We start from the raw sequence: 20,776 nt of genomic DNA, 5'->3' as shown, positions 1-20,776 counted from the left end.
ATCTAGATATAAAACTCAAAGGACTTCTCTAGCAAACAGTTTAGGCGCCCACTGCAAGCATGAGAGTCAGAGATGGGTCCAACCTTTGAGCCTCTTGCCCGTACCCCAATACCATCCTCTACTTTGTCATGAAGAAGGGCATTCCATTTCATGCCTCCTGGTGTCACCGTAGAGGTTCTTTCAGTGCCTCTGTTGCTCAAGGGTTGCATGCTGTCAGATAGCTGTTATCGCATGTGTCGGTGACCTGCCCCACTATTTGCCTGTGATGTCTTCCAGCATGCCCCACTCCACATACCAAGATGGATCATCTCTACCCTTGGCCCAGAACTCTTCCTCCTGTCTTCCACAGTTGACTTGTGCTTTTTCTTCCCTTCCCATCTTCTCTGCCTCCTCCGCTTGAAGGAGGAGGAGCTCAGCCCGCCACCAGTTGTCAAAGGCGACGACGGGTTCGTAGAGGAGTACGTCACAGGCGAGGAGGCACCCACAGCCACGCAGGATTACGAGTACATCTATAAGGACTATAACGAAGCTACGGCGCACACAGACCTGGGGCCCGCCCTATCTGCAGAGACCCCGGAGAGTGGAGGTGTAAGTGCATCTGCTGGAGGACAATGGGGAAGAAGGACAATAGGTTGCCCCTGAGATAGGTCAAGCACCGGAAGTGGGGAGGAGCTTTAGATCATGGGGGAGACAAACAATGGGAACAGTGGCTAGATCCCATGGATAAAACCCCAAGTTAATGTCATCTTAGGAATTGGGATTGGAGGCATGGTTATGCCCGGGAGGAAGGTCGAAGGTTGGTAGTTACATGGCCAGACCCCGCATATTCCACCATGAGAGGTGGGAGCAAAGCATTATGATCTTGCTATCAACCATCGTCTGTGGGGAACGTTCTGAGTCCTCCTGTCTGTTGAGTGTTCTTGTGTCACGTCTCTGTGTTCCATACTTCTTTAATGTTACCTCCAGTTCTGGTTTTGCCTGTAGTGTGGAGTATTAGGCAGCTCTGTCCAGCGGAAAACATACTTAAACTAGATCAATGTTGATACAGAGCTTTTTAAAAAGAAGTCTATCTTTTGCTTGGAAAGACCTGACCATATTAACACTATTGGCCCTGGTAAACTCAGAAAATCAAATATTTTTTCAACGTGTGCCTAAGTGTTCTAGTCTGTTAATTGTCCTCCTCCAAGTGACTCCCTCTTCATTCTGCAGAGTCAAACTTCCTCCAATAAAAATCTTTGTTCCAGGATAGCATACACCCCTGTCATGCACAATGTCTCCTTATTATCTTGTCTGATGCCACTTCCTGTCCTACTTCCCTTCTTGTACAATGTCACTTCCTGCCCCGTGTTATGTCTCATTCGGTCTTATGTATTGTCTCTTCCTAGTTTATGTAACCCATGTTGTGTTTTTCAGGTTCACTAATGACTCCATGTATAGGGTCATGCCGTTTTGTAATCGTGTTTGTCCTATGAGAGTGTTTGGTTGTAGGGCAGATTCTCCGGATCTGTCCAGTTTCTAAAACAAAATATTGAATATGTGCACTTGTCCTGTTTTTTATGTCAGTGTGTCTGCTGTCTTTCTTTGTAGGGCTCCTGGCAGGCATATCACTGGTGGTATCCCAAACATTATGCGACTCAGTCACCTGAATAGTTTGTGACACTCATACCAGAAAGGGGAAGAGGGCATGACTGCAATATCGCAATATGTTTTAATTTGGCATTCTGCTTAAATCAGACCGAATGTACTGATGTCCCACATAGCCCCATGATGTCATTAATGTGCAAGAAACAGGTATCCTTGACCATTATGACATTATCACCGGCTCTATGAAGACATCGTTCATCGGCTGGTAGCCCATAGACATTGCTGCAATGTCTATGGCGAGCACCCCATCAGCAGCGGCACTGTGGCTATTGCACTTGGCGCCAAGCCAGAAAAGAAGATGGGGTGGCGTCATCAGCAGCATGGCCTGGGTTTCATTCCAGGGGCATCAAGATTCCGCAGACAAAGGGTCACCATTGTGGTGGACGATGGTAACCCTACGAATATGATGTCGCTATTGTTAACACTTCAAAGGCTCCTGACTTTTCGATGTTAACAACAGCTCTCAAGGCCAGAAGGTGTGTATTTCCCCCAGATCACTCCTACTCTGGGTGTGGAAGGCATAGCGGCCGGGCAGCGATGCTATTGAATATACAAATCCTAGGGAGACTGGAGAGTCAATGTTCCAACATGTGTCAAAGCTTCACCATCCAAGAGGATTCTATACAAAGTTCACTTTAAATATTTGGGATCTATGGTCCCGATTCACAGAGGTAATTTTAGACCAAAAGTCTATGTTTAGAACTGAAGTCTAAGTTAGACCTAAAATCTAACTTTACTACTAGTAAAGTTTGACTTTAGGTCTAAACTTTAAATTCAGGTCTAAACTTAGACTAAAAGTCTAACTTTACTACTAGTAAAGTTAGACTTTGGGTCTAAACTTAGACCTCAGGTCTAAACATAGGGCCTGATTCACAGAACTAACTTAAGACAAAATCCTAAACTTACTATCATTTTGGTATTCACAGAAGGCACTTACTCATTTTGGTATTCACAGAAGGCACTTACTCATTTTGGTATTCACAGAAGTTAGGAGTCCTAACTTTAGGACTCCTAAATGTCTTCTGTGAATACCGAAAGTCTTAAAATTAGGATTTTTCCCTGTTTAGGAGTAGTAAAGTTAGGAGTCCTAACTTTACTACTACTAAACTGAGAAAAATCCTAATTTTAAGACTTTCGGTATTCACAGAAGGCATTTAGGAGTCCTAAAGTTAGGAGTCCTAACTTTACTACTACTAAACTGAGAAAAATCCTAATTTTAAGACTTTCGGTATTCACAGAAGGCATTTAGGAGTCCTAAAGTTAGGACTCCTAACTTCTGTGAATTCCGAAATGAGTAAGTGCCTTTTGTGAATACCAAAATGAGTAAGTGTCTTCTGTGAATACCAAAATGGTAGTAAGTTTAGGATTTTGTCTTAAGTTAGTTCTGTGAATCGGGCCCATAGACTTTTAGCCTAAGTTTACCTTTGTGAATCGGGCTCATAATCTGTCAGCCTCTGAACTGACCAGTCTCTGACTGCAGAAAGTGAATTCTCCACCCGGCACTCATTCATGACCCCCACCAGGATCTAGAATGAGTACAGACTCCTCACAATCGCCTGGTTTTTCTAGATCTGTGAGGCCAGGTCTAGGCATGGGCGATGGAAACTTTGCTCATTGCTTGAACATTGACTCCCATTTTGGAAGCTGGTGGGTAGTAGTGGGAGCAGTGGAGTGCATTTTTGGGGTGTGTGGTGCCTTTGCTTATTCCCATGACAAGTGATGTATTGACTGGTCCCCTCTTTGCGGTTACATGTGTGTTTCCCACAGGCTAGCGCAGGGGCGAGAGGGCAGAAGGGCGACAAGGGAGAGCCGGCTGTCGTAGAACCGGTGAGTAACTTCATGAGTTGGCGTTGAGTTGTTTTATTGTTGTCATTTGTTGCTGACTGCACGGAAATCTACTAGATGGAGCTTCTTCTGGCCATTCCCACTATATAAATGTACACATTAATGCACCCACATTACAAATACACACACTGCCATTACTCTGTATATACACATGCTCTCAGCAAAGTATGTGCTACATGCACACAATGAACACGCTATACATGAATACACCCTCTCAACATGCTATACATGCACGCATTCCCAACAAGCTGCATGTGCACAGATCCTTTCAACATGCTGTTTAAAGCTACAAGTTCACATCGTCTCTCATCCAGAGGATAGAAAGACACCTGCAGCCAGGAACTCTTTTTCTCCTCACTCCTGCTCAGTGCTTCTGATTCCAGGGTACTAAGGAGCAAAGAGCCCGATTTATGTTTTGGCAGATGGAGTTATCTCTGTTAGCCTCACGGAGGACTTAATGTCTGCCAGGCCGAGGATACTCCGCCCACCAAATTTAGAAATGACAACCAAGCCGGTGGACTTTTCTAAAACATTGGCAGAAACCGATATCACTGCAATTGCTATCAATGCTTGTTTAAAGTTTGGTGCACTACTGAGCCATCCATCAAATGTATGTTTTATTTTTATTTTCAAAAAGAAAATCCTGAAGCGGGATATTCTTTTTGAAAGTAAGAAATAATGTTCACGTCGCCATGGGAGTTACCACCCATGGCAAGGGGACCATTAAGCAGTTTTCACTGCACCTTCCCACCTGGATTGTCCTGGTGGTGTCAGGCAGTGAAAACTAACCTCTAATTCTGCCCATCTGAATTAGATGGGGAATTAGAGGTCCACCTCCGATGGCCCTTAATCTGTTGGGCCATCGGAGGGGATTAATCACGGCAGAGATGGAGTAGTCTCTGCCGAGATTGCACCAAAAATATGTCTGCATTTAAATCGGACAGGCAGTCCACAGTCTTGGTGGAATGGGTACTCTGTCAACGTATCCATACGCCAAAAGTTTAATCAGGCATATAGTGTTTTCACTGGGCACAGCCTGGGACCTGTTCTCACCCCCTTTGGTTCTACACCTCTGATGGCACCATGTTACCCATCTAGACTTAGGGCTTAATTTAGATCATGGCGGACCGGTTACTTTGTCACAATGGTGATGGGTATCCCATCCACTGAAATATAAATCCCATTGTATCCTATCGAATTGTTACTCCGTCACAACGGTGACGGATATCCCATCCACTGGAATATAAATCCCATTATATCCTACGGAATTTATATTTCGGCGTACAGGATATCCGTCACCATTGTGAAGGAGTAACCTGTCCACCAAGATCTAAATTAGGCCCTTAGTCATAGTCTGTTTACTGATTGAAAAGGATCTTCTCAGACTCACCTTTGAGTCTCCTGGTATTCCATAATAACATTTATTTTTTTCATCCGTAGGGAATGTTGGTGGAGGGCCCACCAGGCCCTGAGGGTCCTGCGGTAAGTTTTAATTTGAATTAACATAGTATTTCACACACTCTGTCCTAATACTTCATCTTCTTTCTTCTCTTTTAAATTGTGGCAATTGATTAACCAGTAGATGGACATCATAAGCAAAAATGGGGTGCAAGCGAGCCTACCAGCTTCTTCCGTAACAATCCTCTTTCAGTGCCACCACCTTTCGGAGACTTCAGTGCTCATACTGTCTGCGCCTCGTTGGGTACCCTGTTTGTGTTTCTCCGTAGTGCTCCCCTCTTGATGTTTATAAAAACTAGGTTGCTAAATAATGAGACAGGTAAAGCTCAGAGCTCCCCAAACTCAAAACAGCCTTGCCAGTTTATATGATGAACCCCATGTTTACAAGCAGAAAGGCCCTCCTTTGAGAAAATGGGATGTTGTGCACGGAAAGCAACATCAAAACAACACAACCTTACAGTTAGAAAATAAAGAAGACAAAATTCACTAGCCACTTTACTTAGAAAGAGTTGGTGTTTATGATTGAAATTAAACAAACATGAAGTAAACCTAATGTAGAGATCTGGAGTTGTTAAGCTATTTGTTTTAATTGGAAACAGTCTTTGGAAATAGAAAACGTAAACAATACATTGAACTGGCTGTGATTCTGAAAACTGTCCTGTGTGCTTGGCAGCAATGTGTTTGTGTTTTGGCACTGAAACAAAGCACTGCCTTTGTGGAAATGCTGTCCTTTAAAAATGCAGGGTCCCTCACAGTGAACATCCTGTTGAAATGTTAACAGTGAAAACAAATGCCCAGGTCTTCATGGTGCTCCAGAAGCCCCCATATATTCAGGGAAAGCTCCTCGTCTGCAAGGTTTCCACCCACTTCTAGACAGGGCCGCAGCGTAAAGTCCGGTCCCCACTAGTCATCATGGTTCTTCTTGCAGTCAGATGAAGCGGTCGCTTTACTTTGTATGTTCCTTTCTTCCCTATTTGGGAATGAGTTCCAACGGCTTCTGTTAAGCTCCTGGGCCTTTGTAGGTTTGAGTTTTGCCAGTGCAGCTGCCAAACAGACCATTTGCTTAACATAAAAATAGAGAGGGCTTAGATCTGTCCATGTAAATCATTGGCTCTCTTTGACCATCCTCTTTCGCCTTCACCTTGAGACTTTGTCAGCCTTGACTTGGCTCAGCTCAGTGAGGTATTCATCCCTCACTTAATGCTATTGTCTATTTGGGTGTATCCTTCCTCTTTCACTCAATGGCTTGCATAGAATGGCATGATGGACTACTCTACGATGATAACTCTCCTTATTTGAAATACCAATGAAAACAAGACCATCCTTGTGGCAAGATAGTCATCAGTGCAACCCACCCTTCTTTTCGTGTATGGATTAAATGTGCTTATGCCGTGTTTGCACATTAAAACATAGGCCTATTGGCTTTGCCAATACTTGTGTGAGGCTGGGTTTTTGTGGCCCTCTGAGTAGACTTTCAAGTCCAGACATGAAGGATGAAGCAGGAGACAGTGATCCTTGGTCCTTTACTTGGCAGACAGGAATTATTCCAAGCAGAGCATCTTCCCTTTTGTCAGTCACAAATAGTTCTCTGTTTTGAGAGCGGGAGCAGCATTATTTGTTAGGTGAACCTAACTATGCTTGGTGAAAATTGAAATTCCTAAATGTAATCACTTAGAATTCTTGAACATGCCCCTTCAAAAATTTTTATAAAAATTCCCCAGCTCCTGTTTCCCTTGGCTGTCATATGGCAAAAGTAAGTTCCCCATGCTTTGTTCTCCACACTTAAAAAAGATAGAACTGAGTTTGTTTCCTGGATTCTCCTAGCTTCTCCATACCCAACCTCATTCAATCTCTCTGATAAAAGCTGAGCCACCCTCCTCCTAAGCATATCTGTAATCAAACCTCGGTAAGCTTTGCAATATATTTGTATTCCTGTGTAACACATTTTCATAGACTAAAAGAAAGGAATGAGGGCCATTAAGACAGATTGATGTGTTTAAAGTCAGGGAATTTTACAACCAATGAAAGCCACTGTGCAATATAATGTAATAAAAATCCATGTTGAATATTCATTTTTATTTTCCGTAATTTCATATAGGTCATAAGAATGGCTTTTCTTTTTATTCGCCAACTAGAGTTATAGGAAAATAATTTGTAGGGACTGTTTAAGAGTGTGCTGCTTATCTGCAGCCTAACGTGCAAGTGAGCACAGCCTGGGCATTTTATATATAGGTGTGTGCACAGTCTATATTTTAATCACTATGCAGAAGACATAGGGCTGAAGTCAGGTCGCATGCCGGTTGCAGACCGCCGGCCCTGCGGGATCCTTGATCCTAGCGGAGCCGGCGGTCTTGTAGTGGTCCGCCCACCACACTCTGACTACTGTGGGTGGACCGCTTCTACAAGTACGGCGGTCCTGTGGACCACTGTACTCGTAATTAGGCCCATAGTGACAACTAACTTATACCATATTAAAGCTTTCACAGTTGGATATGAGTTTGGTTTCACTTTAAACATCAAGGCCAAGCTGAGACGGCTATGTGTCTTTTTCCAGAACCTATATAGCAAGGTTTTCACCAAATGCGAGTGCTGAAAGCTTTCGCCGCAGGCTCCCTGTTATGGGTAGTCTTTCCTTCATGTTAACCTTAGGATAGAATGTGCATGCAATAGATGTGAGAACGTTATGGCTGCTTGGCGGTTCTATCTCTGGAGTGGAGCCTTGCAAGGAGCTGCTGGTGGTGCAGTTGAAGAACCTAACAAATGTGTTGGATTTGAGTTACTGGCCGAGTGTGTTCTTTGACATAACACCCTTATTTAGATTTTGGCTTGGAAGCGTCTGTATGTTAGGTGTGTGTTGCAGCTGACTTTGAAAATGTCAAATATGCCACATAAAGCCCAAACGACCGGCATTCAAAACCATAAGCCATCAAAAGTCCAACAAATCACCACATCCATGGGAAAACAGGAACAAAAGATGAATTTACTTACAGCGGTAATCTACTTAAATCTCCTATTGATGGTCCTCTTTTGGGGTACACTGTTTCTGTTCGTTCCATAGGGCCTCCCAATTGTCATTCTAGAGGTGTCTTTTATTGTAGTTCCTTAATTGCTGTCCAATATATGTATACTCTTCTTATGTTTCTTTTTTGTTGTTCTCTGTTTGTGTTCCCCTCTTGACATTCCTCTAGGTTTGTTGCATACTGTTGTTCCTTTCTCACTGCTCCATGTTGGACTGCCTTTAACGGTGTACCTAATTTTTGATCCTCTCTGATATTCCCTGTTTGTGTTCCTCATTCTGTGTTTCTATACCCGTGTTCCTTTTCTTCTTTCTCCCTCCCTCACTCTAGCTCAAGATGTCCCTCTTAATTCACCTTTTCCCTTTATTTTCAGGGTTTGACTGGTCCACCAGGCAACAGCGGGGCTCCGGGACCAACTGGCGATCCTGGTGAGAGGGTAAGTGGAAGATGGTGCTTCATGGCTTACAAAACTATAGAGTGGCATTGACTGGTGTCGCACAGCTGTGGTCAAATGAGTTAATGGGAGCCCACTGGGTGGAATATTTACACCGAAGAAATCCATGAAATTACGTGCGTCTATGAGGTTCAAAATGGCCCTTTCTAAGAAAAAGGAGCCAGAAAAATGTGCCGCATTTGACCCCAGTCAACAGAAAATGGGGCAGTCTTCATAATCTTTGGGGGAAATCCCACACTCACTGGTTACGTAAACAGAATAGGACGCTGCTTCTGGCCCCGATAATTGACCAAGGCCAGCTGACAGCCACTGGGAATTACCACTTGACAGCTGACTTGCCTGCCCCTGATGAGTCCTAATTCTGGTTCTGACCATCTGAAATCTTTCAGTCTGGCGATATTGTCTCACGGGGCTCACATTTCATTAGTTTAGATTCCCATCATAGAAATTCTCTGACCTCTCATTGAGCCTCCCCGGGGCGTTGACGTCGCAATTCCACCTCCCTCTGTGGCAAAGTCCAGGGCTCCAGGATCTCGTTGATGGTCAATGCTTCTATGTGTGGCTGGGTGCCTGGAATGCCAGTCCTCAACAGTGTTGCAAGCCTGCTAAGTGTGCGCATGGGATCCTCATGAGGAAGGATCTCTCTAAGGGCTCACACCTCCTTGTATATGTGACTCAGTCCTCTTCTGTCTCTCTCCTGTCTCTTAGGGTCCTCCAGGCCGTGCAGGACTCCCTGGAGCAGATGGACTACCTGGACAGCCTGGCAGCTCTCTGATGCTCCCGGTAAGTAGACGATAGTGAAAAGCGGGAACACACCATCTCCGCTGTTGCATGATCCTGGACATAGTAGGGTCAATTTAACAATTGAGCATAACATGAGAAAGGTGGGTCTGAAGAGCGCAGTTTGACATTTTAGTGATGTCACATGCATTGTTGGTTTCCGAGAACCCTTGAGATAATTCTCATTGTGATACTTTGAGTGTATGATGACAAAATGTATATTTATGTGTCTAGAACCAAACATATAGTTCTCTCAGCGCTAGCAAGAGTCAGTTGTGAAATAATCTCTGTATGTTAAGTAGTCTTGAAGAAACACTGACATTGTCGTGATATGATAGGCCTCTGGGTGCTTTGCTTAGAACTAAATGTATTCATTAATTACTATTCTCTAGATCGTTTGATGATAAACGACTTACCTTTGAATGAGTGATTGCGGCAGTAATTTTGACAATGTTAGATATGACATTTGAGAAGAAGCATCACTGACTGCTGAAACCAGGGGAGCAGGTTCCTCTGACAGTGTAATGTAGGCCGACTACGTAATGGAAAATACAGTGCTTTGTATCTAGAGCTATAGCTCTGAGGTGGTACCTGGTGAATGTGCTACCAAGAGGAGATAGATACGATACACTATCTGGAAGACGTGAGTATGATATTGCGCATCCGGGTCATCTGGAAATGGCTAGTCAGGAGGACTAAGATACAGAGCATTTCAGTAATCAAGATGTGCACCTCCCCAGCTTTAGTGATGGGACGGTGAGGATTTCTGGGAAGGACAGGAAGGGGTTTCATAGAGACCTTTAAGTGTTGAAAACAAGAAGAAGCTCCTTTCTCAACTTGTGTGTAACAGTAAACTACATCCTAGAACACAAATCCTAGGTTTTTGACTGACCATGCTGTTGCATTGCATGGGCATGAGAAGTTGGCCACCAGCCCTAGGACCAGATGGAGGGGGAACCTCCAAACACCATCGCCTCGGTGTTTTCTGAGTTCAACTTTAAACCGTTTTTTTTTTGCATCCTATCTCCCACTGCCTTTAGAGCTGAAAATCTAATTTTCAGCTAATTGAGAGCAAAAAGGCAGCTAAGAGATGGGTCGATATTTGATGAGGATTGCAGGATTGAGGGAGTTTTTTTACTAACAATGCAAGCCCTTTTCCAATTGGAGGGAAGAAAGTCCTATTAGAAGTTTTAACTAGCTGACACATGGATGGGCCAATAATGGGAGTCGTACGATTGGGCTGGCAGGGATCCCCAGGTGACCTCGATTGTATGATATTTAAAATCTTTAGAGTTCACTCAAAGAAATAGGGTTAAACTCACATGAAGTCTGTGCAGATTCTAAAGTCCTATCTGTAAGAAACATAGGGCTTGATCTAGATCTTAGTGGATGGATTACTCCGTTAACATGGTGACGGATATCCCATCGCCGAAATATAAATCCCATTATATCCTATGGGGTATATAATTCATCAGACAGCATATCCATCACTGGTGTGATGGAGTAACCTATCCGCCGAGATCAAAATAAGAGTTAGGTACACAGGGGTAACCCTTTAACCCAAGGAACCTGGGCCTCGTAAATATATATGAACAATGGTTCCGTAGGGGAATTAGTATTTACAATGAAGAAAAATCAATAGAACAAAAACACAGCAATCAATGATCTAGCAAGCAATTAATCTTAAAGACTGAGTAATACTTCAAAAAACGTAACAATTTATTTTTAGTATTTCATATGAATTTTAAATCATTCATCAACTCCTTTAGATATGTACAAAAAATATACAAACGGGCTGTATATACAAAAATATTTACAAAGCAACGACGCAGTGACAAAGTGAATAGGGTGACTCAGTGTAATAGTGCAAAAGTGGATATTTACAATGTTGATAAAATACGAAGGAAGTTGTTTTAACACAAAAAGTCCTCGGCTAATTTGTGGATAGGTAATGAGCCTTGTATAGCACACGTCCTATAATCTGTATGTACAAGGTATTCCAATTAGTGCAGGACTGTGGAACCGTCAACGTTTCGACCCTGTGTCGACCAGTTGTTCTATATGGTCATGTCGGGTCTTCTTCAGGACAATGGGGATGTATAACAGCCTGCATGAAATAAATATAGATCAGTATCTGCTGTGTTAAAAGTAAAGTTTGGGAAGGTTTAAGTTTCCCATAAACTCACCCAAATAGCGGTGAAGGGACCGGAGTCGGACAGTATGGCGTAGTGGCAGTCAGAGGAGAATACCTATCGACATATGTGCACATTAGTAATCAAGTTCTAAATGCTAGTCTTACTTAAACACCAAATGCCACAAGTAAAAATATTAATTTTTACCAATATCAACGAAGGTCTAGGTTCTTCTTCGCCTAGTTATCTACTCTTGTTCTCCTTTTGTCATTCCGGTCAACGCGCCAGCTATCAGTCACTGCAAATTTGAACGCAGATAGGGATATTCAGAATAATGGCTATAGAGTTAAGGTAAGGCGCCACTAAAGCTTAGTGGTCTATAGGAAAGCTCACCTGACTTCAGGATAATTTATTTAGCAATGCTGGAGTCTGGGACATCAGGGTATCACTTCAACTAGAATAAATCACAAATCAGCCCTCATTAAGTATTAGGCTAGTATGCTATGTGAACATTTCAAACATATTGAACTCTGGAGTCATCACGGGTTAAGGTAAGGCGCCACTAAAGCTTAGTGGTCTATAGGAAAGCTCACCTGACTTCAGGATAATTTATTTAGCAATGCTGGAGTCTGGGACATCAGGGTATCACTTCAACTAGAATAAATCACAAATCAGCCCTCATTAAGTATTAGGCTAGTATGCTATGTGAACATTTCAAACATACTGAACTCTGGAGTCATCACGGGCTCGAATTCATACAGAACGCAAGCGTAATTGCGTGCGAGTCGTGTCGTAACGCTAGTTCATCATTACCCCCTCATTGTAGTAAGTGTAGATCGAATACGTATTCAGACAAGTGTTGTAATTTCTTTCCTTAAAAAATGACCCAAAAACGAGTGATAGCATGAACTCAGTTTAAGAGTTCATTGAAGTGCGTGAACTAAATCTTTAAGTCTGCATTGCGGGAGTTATTGCAAACAAAAACTAAAGGTCCATACGGCGAAGGTTAAATAAACCGGCTATAATTGGACATCGTCGCTTCATAGCCGTTTGAAGCCGTATATAGAGGAGATCGCTCCTACCTGATGTTGGAAATGTATTCTCGGAGTCTCCGGGAGTCGGTATGAAGCACGCCACCAACCTGACCGTAAAACGTGCAGCAGCTAAATAGTAGCCGTTATGGATAAAGAAATAGGACTCGAGTTCGTCTCCGTTGTGATTTCATAGTTTCACAATTTTTCAATGTTATGATTGGTGCCTATTTAATTAATAGAAAGCTCCAAATACGGCATTTAATAAAATTTAGACCAACCCAGCTGGGTCGTGTGCGATGTTGGTTTGAAAGAGTGTTCAAGCAGGAAGACCATTTTGCTCAGCCACACGGCTCTAGTTAGCCTGCCAGTGCGCCTAGAGGTGGTCCGTTTTTTACAGACGAATGAAACTGATGGCTCACCTCCCACAAGTAATGTAAATAAACAAACAGTACTTTCCATGGTGAAAGTGATGGTCCACCTCCCAAAAGTAATGTAAATAAACAATCAGTACCTAGCAATGTGGGCATTTAGATATAAATATAAAAACGAATGAAACTGATGGCTCAACTTCGAAAAGCGATAGAACAGTACATAGCAATATAGGCATTTAGATACCACATAGCCCATTTCAAGATATTTGTAAACAAAAACCATTGTGTTAAGAACAATAAATCAATTGACACGCCACATTACTTGTGGGAGGTGAGCCATCAGTTTCATTCGTCTGTAAAAAACGGACCACCTCTAGGCGCACTGGCAGGCTAACTAGAGCCGTGTGGCTGAGCAAAATGGTCTTCCTGCTTGAACACTCTTTCAAACCAACATCGCACACGACCCAGCTGGGTTGGTCTAAATTTTATTAAATGCCGTATTTGGAGCTTTCTATTAATTAAATAGGCACCAATCATAACATTGAAAAATTGTGAAACTATGAAATCACAACGGAGACGAACTCGAGTCCTATTTCTTTATCCATAACAGCTACTATTTAGCTGCTGCACGTTTTACGGTCAGGTTGGTGGCGTGCTTCATACCGACTCCCGGAGACTCCGAGAATACATTTCCAACATCAGGTAGGAGCGATCTCCTCTATATACGGCTTCAAACGGCTATGAAGCGACGATGTCCAATTATAGCCGGTTTATTTAACCTTCGCCGTATGGACCTTTAGTTTTTGTTTGCAATAACTCCCGCAATGCAGACTTAAAGATTTAGTTCACGCACTTCAATGAACTCTTAAACTGAGTTCATGCTATCACTCGTTTTTGGGTCATTTTTTAAGGAAAGAAATTACAACACTTGTCTGAATACGTATTCGATCTACACTTACTACAATGAGGGGGTAATGATGAACTAGCGTTACGACACGACTCGCACGCAATTACGCTTGCGTTCTGTATGAATTCGAGCCCGTGATGACTCCAGAGTTCAGTATGTTTGAAATGTTCACATAGCATACTAGCCTAATACTTAATGAGGGCTGATTTGTGATTTATTCTAGTTGAAGTGATACCCTGATGTCCCAGACTCCAGCATTGCTAAATAAATTATCCTGAAGTCAGGTGAGCTTTCCTATAGACCACTAAGCTTTAGTGGCGCCTTACCTTAACCCGTGATGACTCCAGAGTTCAATATGTTTGAAATGTTCACATAGCATACTAGCCTAATACTTAATGAGGGCTGATTTGTGATTTATTCTAGTTGAAGTGATACCCTGATGTCCCAGACTCCAGCATTGCTAAATAAATTATCCTGAAGTCAGGTGAGCTTTCCTATAGACCACTAAGCTTTAGTGGCGCCTTACCTTAACTCTATAGCCATTATTCTGAATATCCCTATCTGCGTTCAAATTTGCAGTGACTGATAGCTGGCGCGTTGACCGGAATGACAAAAGGAGAACAAGAGTAGATAACTAGGCGAAGAAGAACCTAGACCTTCGTTGATATTGGTAAAAATTAATATTTTTACTTGTGGCATTTGGTGTTTAAGTAAGACTAGCATTTAGAACTTGATTACTAATGTGCACATATGTCGATAGGTATTCTCCTCTGACTGCCACTACGCCATACTGTCCGACTCCGGTCCCTTCACCGCTATTTGGGTGAGTTTATGGGAAACTTAAACCTTCCCAAACTTTACTTTTAACACAGCAGATACTGATCTATATTTATTTCATGCAGGCTGTTATACATCCCCATTGTCCTGAAGAAGACCCGACATGACCATATAGAACAACTGGTCGACACAGGGTCGAAACGTTGACGGTTCCACAGTCCTGCACTAATTGGAATACCTTGTACATACAGATTATAGGACGTGTGCTATACAAGGCTCATTACCTATCCACAAATTAGCCGAGGACTTTTTGTGTTAAAACAACTTCCTTCGTATTTTATCAACATTGTAAATATCCACTTTTGCACTATTACACTGAGTCACCCTATTCACTTTGTCACTGCGTCGTTGCTTTGTAAATATTTTTGTATATACAGCCCGTTTGTATATTTTTTGTACATATCTAAAGGAGGAGATCAAAATAAGGCCTAGAGTTACAGACAGTTATCAGTAAATGATCAATTGTCTGTTCTGCTTCAGGGAAATACACACATCTCAAGTGATGATAGAACCATGTGGTGACTAGAGACAGGACTAGTACGTTGTTTCAAACTTTTGAACATTTCTGGGAAAGGATTATTCCTAGAAAGGAGACGGGTGGTCTAGAACTCTGAAGAAGCTTGTCTAAGTAGTGTCTGAGGGTCTGTAACTCTTAAGTACGGCCTTAGATTAAATTTTGCTCCCCGCTTGTTATTCTTTGCAGTAGTTTACAAGCACCTTTAGAATCGAGTTAGACTGAGGTAGACCAAGGTGGTGGTGGTGTCTTTTAGTAATTAATTATAGCTTTTGGTGGAACAACAGAATTAGATGCAGAAGTAATCCAAGAATTAACACAATCATTACTGTCCTAGCGTTTTTTACGAAAGGTACAAGGCGATCTTTCTAGCATGGTGTTGAAACAGTGAGTATTTACTTTTGACAGTTGTGTTTGGACCACTGGTGGACCAAATGGAGCTACTTAATGGAGACAGGTAACTTGGTATTTAGAAAAACTATTAAAGCAAAGAGGTCAAACTGAATGACCGGAAGGTGGACAAAGATGGATAGAAATTCATTAGAGACAAATGAGTGTAGTGTATAACCAGCAAAGGAACAGGCCCGGTGATAGATTACCTAAGACCAAGTGAGTCATCAGAAAACAGCAAACTTTGTGAGACCCTCCCGGTAAATGACTGCGAAACCCTTCACCATTCGAGCCCACACAATCAACATAAAAGCTCTTAAAAGATGGGGACCTTGTGCTGAATTGCTGACTCAAGACAAATTTACTCATCTGGTAGAATCCTCCAAAAACAGGATGTTACCAAAAACCTGTACTCTCTTGGTAGAAGATTATTTTTGACTCACAGCCGCCAACTACTAGTCCCTAGTTAAGAACAATAACAACCGTTGGTAGTTCGTTGATGTATTTTAAGCCTTCTGCAGTTATCCCAGTGCACTGAAACAACGGCAAAGGTGAAATAAAGAGGGGACCATGCCAGGAAATCTACGAGCCCAGCTTAAGGACGGTTCTTGGACCTGAAGTTTCTCACTATACAGCATCTCAGCTTGGCTCACATGCAGTGAACCTTCCACAGAACTGGACACGCTCAGTTCCATGTCAAGACTCTGTGCATAGACAGACAATCGTAGAAGATCACCTGGTTTTAATTTTTAGTCGTCTTTACACAAATGATTTGCACGGCATAGCGGCCAATGTCTCTTCTCCACCCACTCACACATTGTTCACATGCACAGCTCCTGGTATTAGCATGGCACCTTGTTTCATGTGCGTGCGCACTTCGGGTGCTCCACTCTCACGTGCCCCACAACTGGCCCACTTCAGGCATTGCCATCCCTATCCTGCACATATCTGGATTTTCCATCCATGGCCTGGTGTTGTGATCAGACATAGACTAGTGTAATGTAACATACCATGGTGGATTACTTGCAACTGACTGTCTCCCTCTCGGGGTAGATGAAACATGTGCTTGATAATTTTGACCCCAACACCCACTGGTAGCAGCTAGTGTGGGGTCCTAAAGGGGCACATCTCCGAGTGTCTTGAACTGTGGGATAGTTCTGATATTATTATCCAGAACATGCGATGATGACTTGCTTCTATTGGTCTCTGTGATATTTTGAGTATCAGAAGATCTGCCTGGTCTTCATTCAGTGCCCCGAGCAGGTTTGTTGCTAAAGTCCATCAGCGCAGATTTAGAGCCTCTGCATGGTCTGTAGTCTGTAAGTCATAGAATAAACTGTTGGATTGCACACGTGTCTGGAGCTGCCTAGCTGCCTCCTGTTGACCTAGGAACTGTGATAGTGCTGCCTACAACACGCAGTCTTAGGGTATCTGCCACTGACGTAGCTCTTTGTGATAGTACTACCGAGATCATGCAATGTTAGAATGCCGGGGACTTCAGAAGCTGATAGTGCTACCTAGAACATGAAGTCTTGGGATGCCTTGGACTTCAGGAGCTTATAGTAGTACTTAGATCATGCAATGTTAGGATGCCTGGGACTTCAGGAGCTGATAGTGCTACCTAGAACATGCAGTTTTAGGATGCCTGGGACTTCAGGATCTGACAGTGCTACCTAGATCATGCAGTCTTAGGATGCGTGAGACTTCAGGATCTGATAGTGTTACCTAGAACATGCACTCTTAGGATGCCTGGGACTTCAGGAGCTGATAGTGCTACCTAGAACATGCAGTCTTGGGATGCGTGAGTATTCAGGATCGGATAGTGCTACCTAGAACATGCACTCTTAGGATGCCTGGGACTTCAGGAGCTGATAGTGGTACCTAGAATATGCAGTCTTAGGATGCCTGGGGCTTCAGGAGCTGATAGTGCTACCTAGATCATGAAGTGTTAGTGTTAGCTAGAACATGCAGTCTTAGGATGCCTGGGACTTCAGGAGCTGATAGTGCTACCGAGATCGTACAATGTAAGAATGCCTGGGACTTCAGGGGCTGATAGTGCTACCTAGAACATCCAATCTTAGGATGCCTGGGACTTCAGGGTCTGATAGTGGTACCTAGAATATGCAGTCTTACAATGCCTGGGGCTTCAGGAGCTGATAGTGCTACCTAGATCATGCAGTGTTAGGATACCTGGGACTTTAGCAGGTAATAATGCTACCTAGAACGCAAGGTTCCTTGTAGTAGTTTTACCTCAAGCATGCGGTGGTAGCCTTTGTATGTGTCTGCGAGTGCAAGAGGGCCCTGTGATTGTAACACCTGTAATGTGCAATGATTAGAGTAATCTTGTGGAGTCTGAAACTTCAGGAGCTCACTGTGATAGGTAGTGCTTCATATAATATGCAATGCCTGGTACTTCAGGAGGCACTACAATAGTGCTATCGGGAACATGCAGTCTTATCATGCCTGGGACTTCAGGAGCTGATAGTGCTACCTAGACCATGCAGTCTTAGGATGCCTCGGACTTCAGCAGCTCACCGCAATAATGCTGCTCAGACCATGCAGTCTCAGGATGTCTTGGGGTTAGCAACTCACTGCAATAGTGCTACCTAGAACATGCAGTCTCAGGACATCTTAGGTTTTGCAGCTCAGTACAATAGTGCTACCTAGAACTTGCCGTCTCAGGATGTTTGAGACTCAGCGGTTCACTGCAATAGTGCTACCTAGAACATGCAGTCTTGAATTGCCTAGCACTTTAGGAGCTCACTCCGTATTGCTAACTAGAATATGCACTCTTAAGATGTCTGATATTTCAGGACCTCACTGCAGTATAGCTCCCAAGAACATGCTGCAGACCATTGGGTTACTGGTTGAGGGGGGTGAGACCCAATTCAAGAAGCAACTACATTTCTTATCAGGGTGAAACATAAGCAAACACCAAATGAACCTGTGTTTAACACTAGTTCCTTGGCCCAAAGCTGTCAGGCTTAACTTAGAGGCAATGTGTAAAGTATTTCTGCAGCACTTTACACAGTAATATGTGAAAACACAGCACAAGAAAAATCCCACACGAATTTAGAAAAATAGAGTAACATGTAAGAACTTATTTGACACCATAATGACAAAAATCCAATTAGCCCAAGTGGAGAAATGCATTTTTAAATGTTTTTGTAGAAGTGCTAAGAAGCAAAAAGCACCAACCCTGGTCATCTGGTTGCGGTAGACCTTGCCCAGTTCACAAGTTCAGGCCGACCACGATAGAGCACTGGCCGCGATGGAGCACTGGCCAGTTATAGGACTGAGCTCAGTGCCCTTAAAAGTACTTTGTGGCCTGGACATCGAGATGTGATTCTTGTGCCGCACTGAAAGCGTCAGAGTCGAGGAGCTGCGATGCAAACGTTGAGATGCGTGACGCAGTGGTGGAGTTGATGACCGTTGATGTGAGCTGCGATGCAACGTCTAGCATCGAGATGCATTGTGCAGCGGTGGAGTCGAGGAGCTGTCAGTGGGAGCTTGTGATGAAAGGTACTGTGTCATTGTTGAGGAAGCTGGTGGGACTTGCGAAGACTTGCGCTGGGATGCATCGGCGCTGAAGACAATATACGTCACATGGGGCCAGCATCGGGCTGCGGAGGCGTTGAAGAAGCCACCGGAGCTAGTGAATGCTTTGATGACAATTTACATTGTGCCGCGTTGAGAGGCTTGAAGTTGTGTCGACATCAAAGAAGCCTGTTATGTCCCTGTGGCTTGAACAGGGGGCCAACCAACTGACCTTTGGAGATCCTTGGAGTCCTTGGTCCACTCAGGCAAGCTAGAATCAGCAGGGCAGCTAACAGCAGCAGAAAAGTCCTAGTGCAGGAACATAAAGTCTTAGGCTGCAAATCAGTCCTTGTTCAGCAAGCAAGTCAGCAGAGCAGACTTCAAAGCTGGGCAGACTTCACAGCTGGGGCCCCTGCCAACTACACCTAGTCATATGGCCCAGTAACAGGATGCAATCACTAAATGGTTAGGAAAAATGAATACCAACTTTCTAAAAGTGGTATTTTCAGAATTTTGACTTAAAATCTGGCTTTACCAATAAAGAGGGGTTTAAATGATAATTCCTCAGACACAAAACATGATGTACCAACCTGCTCCCAATCAAAGGCTATCTGAGAGATAGGCCTCACAGTAGTGAAAAATTCTTTTAGGAGTTTTTCACTACCAGGACATAAAAAAGTACATTTCCAAGTTTTTAAATACATTGTTGTTTACGGCCTACCCTAGGGTTGACCTAAATGTATTAAAAGGGAGGGTTAGGCCTGGCAAAAAGGTCAAATTGAGAGTTAAAAACTGCACATACATGCTGCTATGGCAGGCCTGAGACAAGTTTAAAAGGTTACTTAAGTGGGTGGCACAATCACTGCTGCAGGTCCACAAGTAGCATTTAATTTAAGGCCCTGGGTACATGTAGTGCAACTTTACTAGAGACTTACAAGTAAATTAAATGTGCAAATGGGGCTGGGCCAATGTTACCATTCACAATCTCTTTAGTACTGGTTAGCAGTGGTATAGTACACCGAGTCCTAAAAGTCAACAAAAATGGGAGGGTGAAGATCAAAAAGTTTTGGGGGTGACCCTGCAGAGAGGGTCAAGTGCAACACATGCAGTTATAGAATGTCTAAATCTTCATTAGCCTACTGTGATACTGCTATCTAGAACATGTATATTAACTGTAATTTGTGGGTGTGCAGATAGCTAAAACTGTCTTTGAAGGCATGGACTGGAGACTTTGTAAACAATGAGGAACTGGCCTTTGTATAGAGATCGCTGCAACATTCTATGTATTAACCTCTCGCTTTAATTCCATCAGTTCCGGTTTGGTAGTAGTGGAGGAGACAAGGGACCAGTGGTGTCAGCACAAGAGGCTCAAGCCCAGGCCATACTCCAACAAGCCAGGGTAAGTATATACAGAGGGGGCAGGCCTTAAGGCACCTAGATCCAGAGGATAAGCCTCTGTGTGTGGTCATTAACACTCTCTCCCTCTCTCCTCAGCTTGCCCTCCGTGGTGCTCCAGGACCCATGGGCTACACCGGGAGATCTGGACCTCTGGTAAGTTGTTGCATTCATAGCCTCCCTCACTTTCTGCTCTGTGTGTCTCAATGATCCTTAGATGAGAGAAAGAGTGAGTCGTGGAGTGTGACTGAGGGTCAGGTCTGAGGTCGCAAGTGCTTCCTTTCGGGGTATGCCTGAGGGACTCAAGGGAACACAGTGTGTGCTTCCTCTAGTGCAGGGTAAGTCTGAGGGACTGAAGTGAGGCCAGGCCACGCTTCCGCTCAATAGCCCGGGTGTGGCTGAAGGACTGGATGTCTCAGGAATAATGGCGCGTAGCTGGTTACTGGAGTGAGTCAGCATGG

The 20,776-nt window shown here is 43.5% G+C and overlaps 1 protein-coding gene across 8 annotated transcripts in view; it reads left to right on the top strand.

Moving 5' to 3' along the window:
- COL11A2 (collagen type XI alpha 2 chain) overlaps positions 1–20,776 on the top strand; it is a 348,341-nt gene that overhangs the window by 135,545 nt on the left and 192,020 nt on the right. For 6 of the 8 annotated variants that reach the window (XM_085619662.1, XM_085619350.1, XM_085619492.1 and 3 more), the window contains 7 exons: positions 403–588; positions 3,412–3,471; positions 4,930–4,971; positions 8,338–8,400; positions 9,127–9,201; positions 20,233–20,319; positions 20,415–20,471. In XM_085619662.1, coding sequence (XP_085475788.1) covers positions 403–588; positions 3,412–3,471; positions 4,930–4,971; positions 8,338–8,400; positions 9,127–9,201; positions 20,233–20,319; positions 20,415–20,471 — 570 coding nt within the window. The remainder of the gene's footprint in view (positions 1–402; positions 589–3,411; positions 3,472–4,929; positions 4,972–8,337; positions 8,401–9,126; positions 9,202–20,232; positions 20,320–20,414; positions 20,472–20,776) is intronic. The other 2 variants (XM_085619742.1, XM_085619571.1) reach the window with 1 other exon arrangement.

Source organism: Triturus cristatus, chromosome 1_1 (assembly GCF_964204655.1).
Source record: "Triturus cristatus chromosome 1_1, aTriCri1.1, whole genome shotgun sequence".
Classification (NCBI taxonomy): domain Eukaryota; kingdom Metazoa; phylum Chordata; class Amphibia; order Caudata; family Salamandridae; genus Triturus; species Triturus cristatus.
The sequence above is the reverse complement of the archived record's forward strand: the minus strand, read 5'-3'. Positions and strand labels throughout refer to the sequence as shown.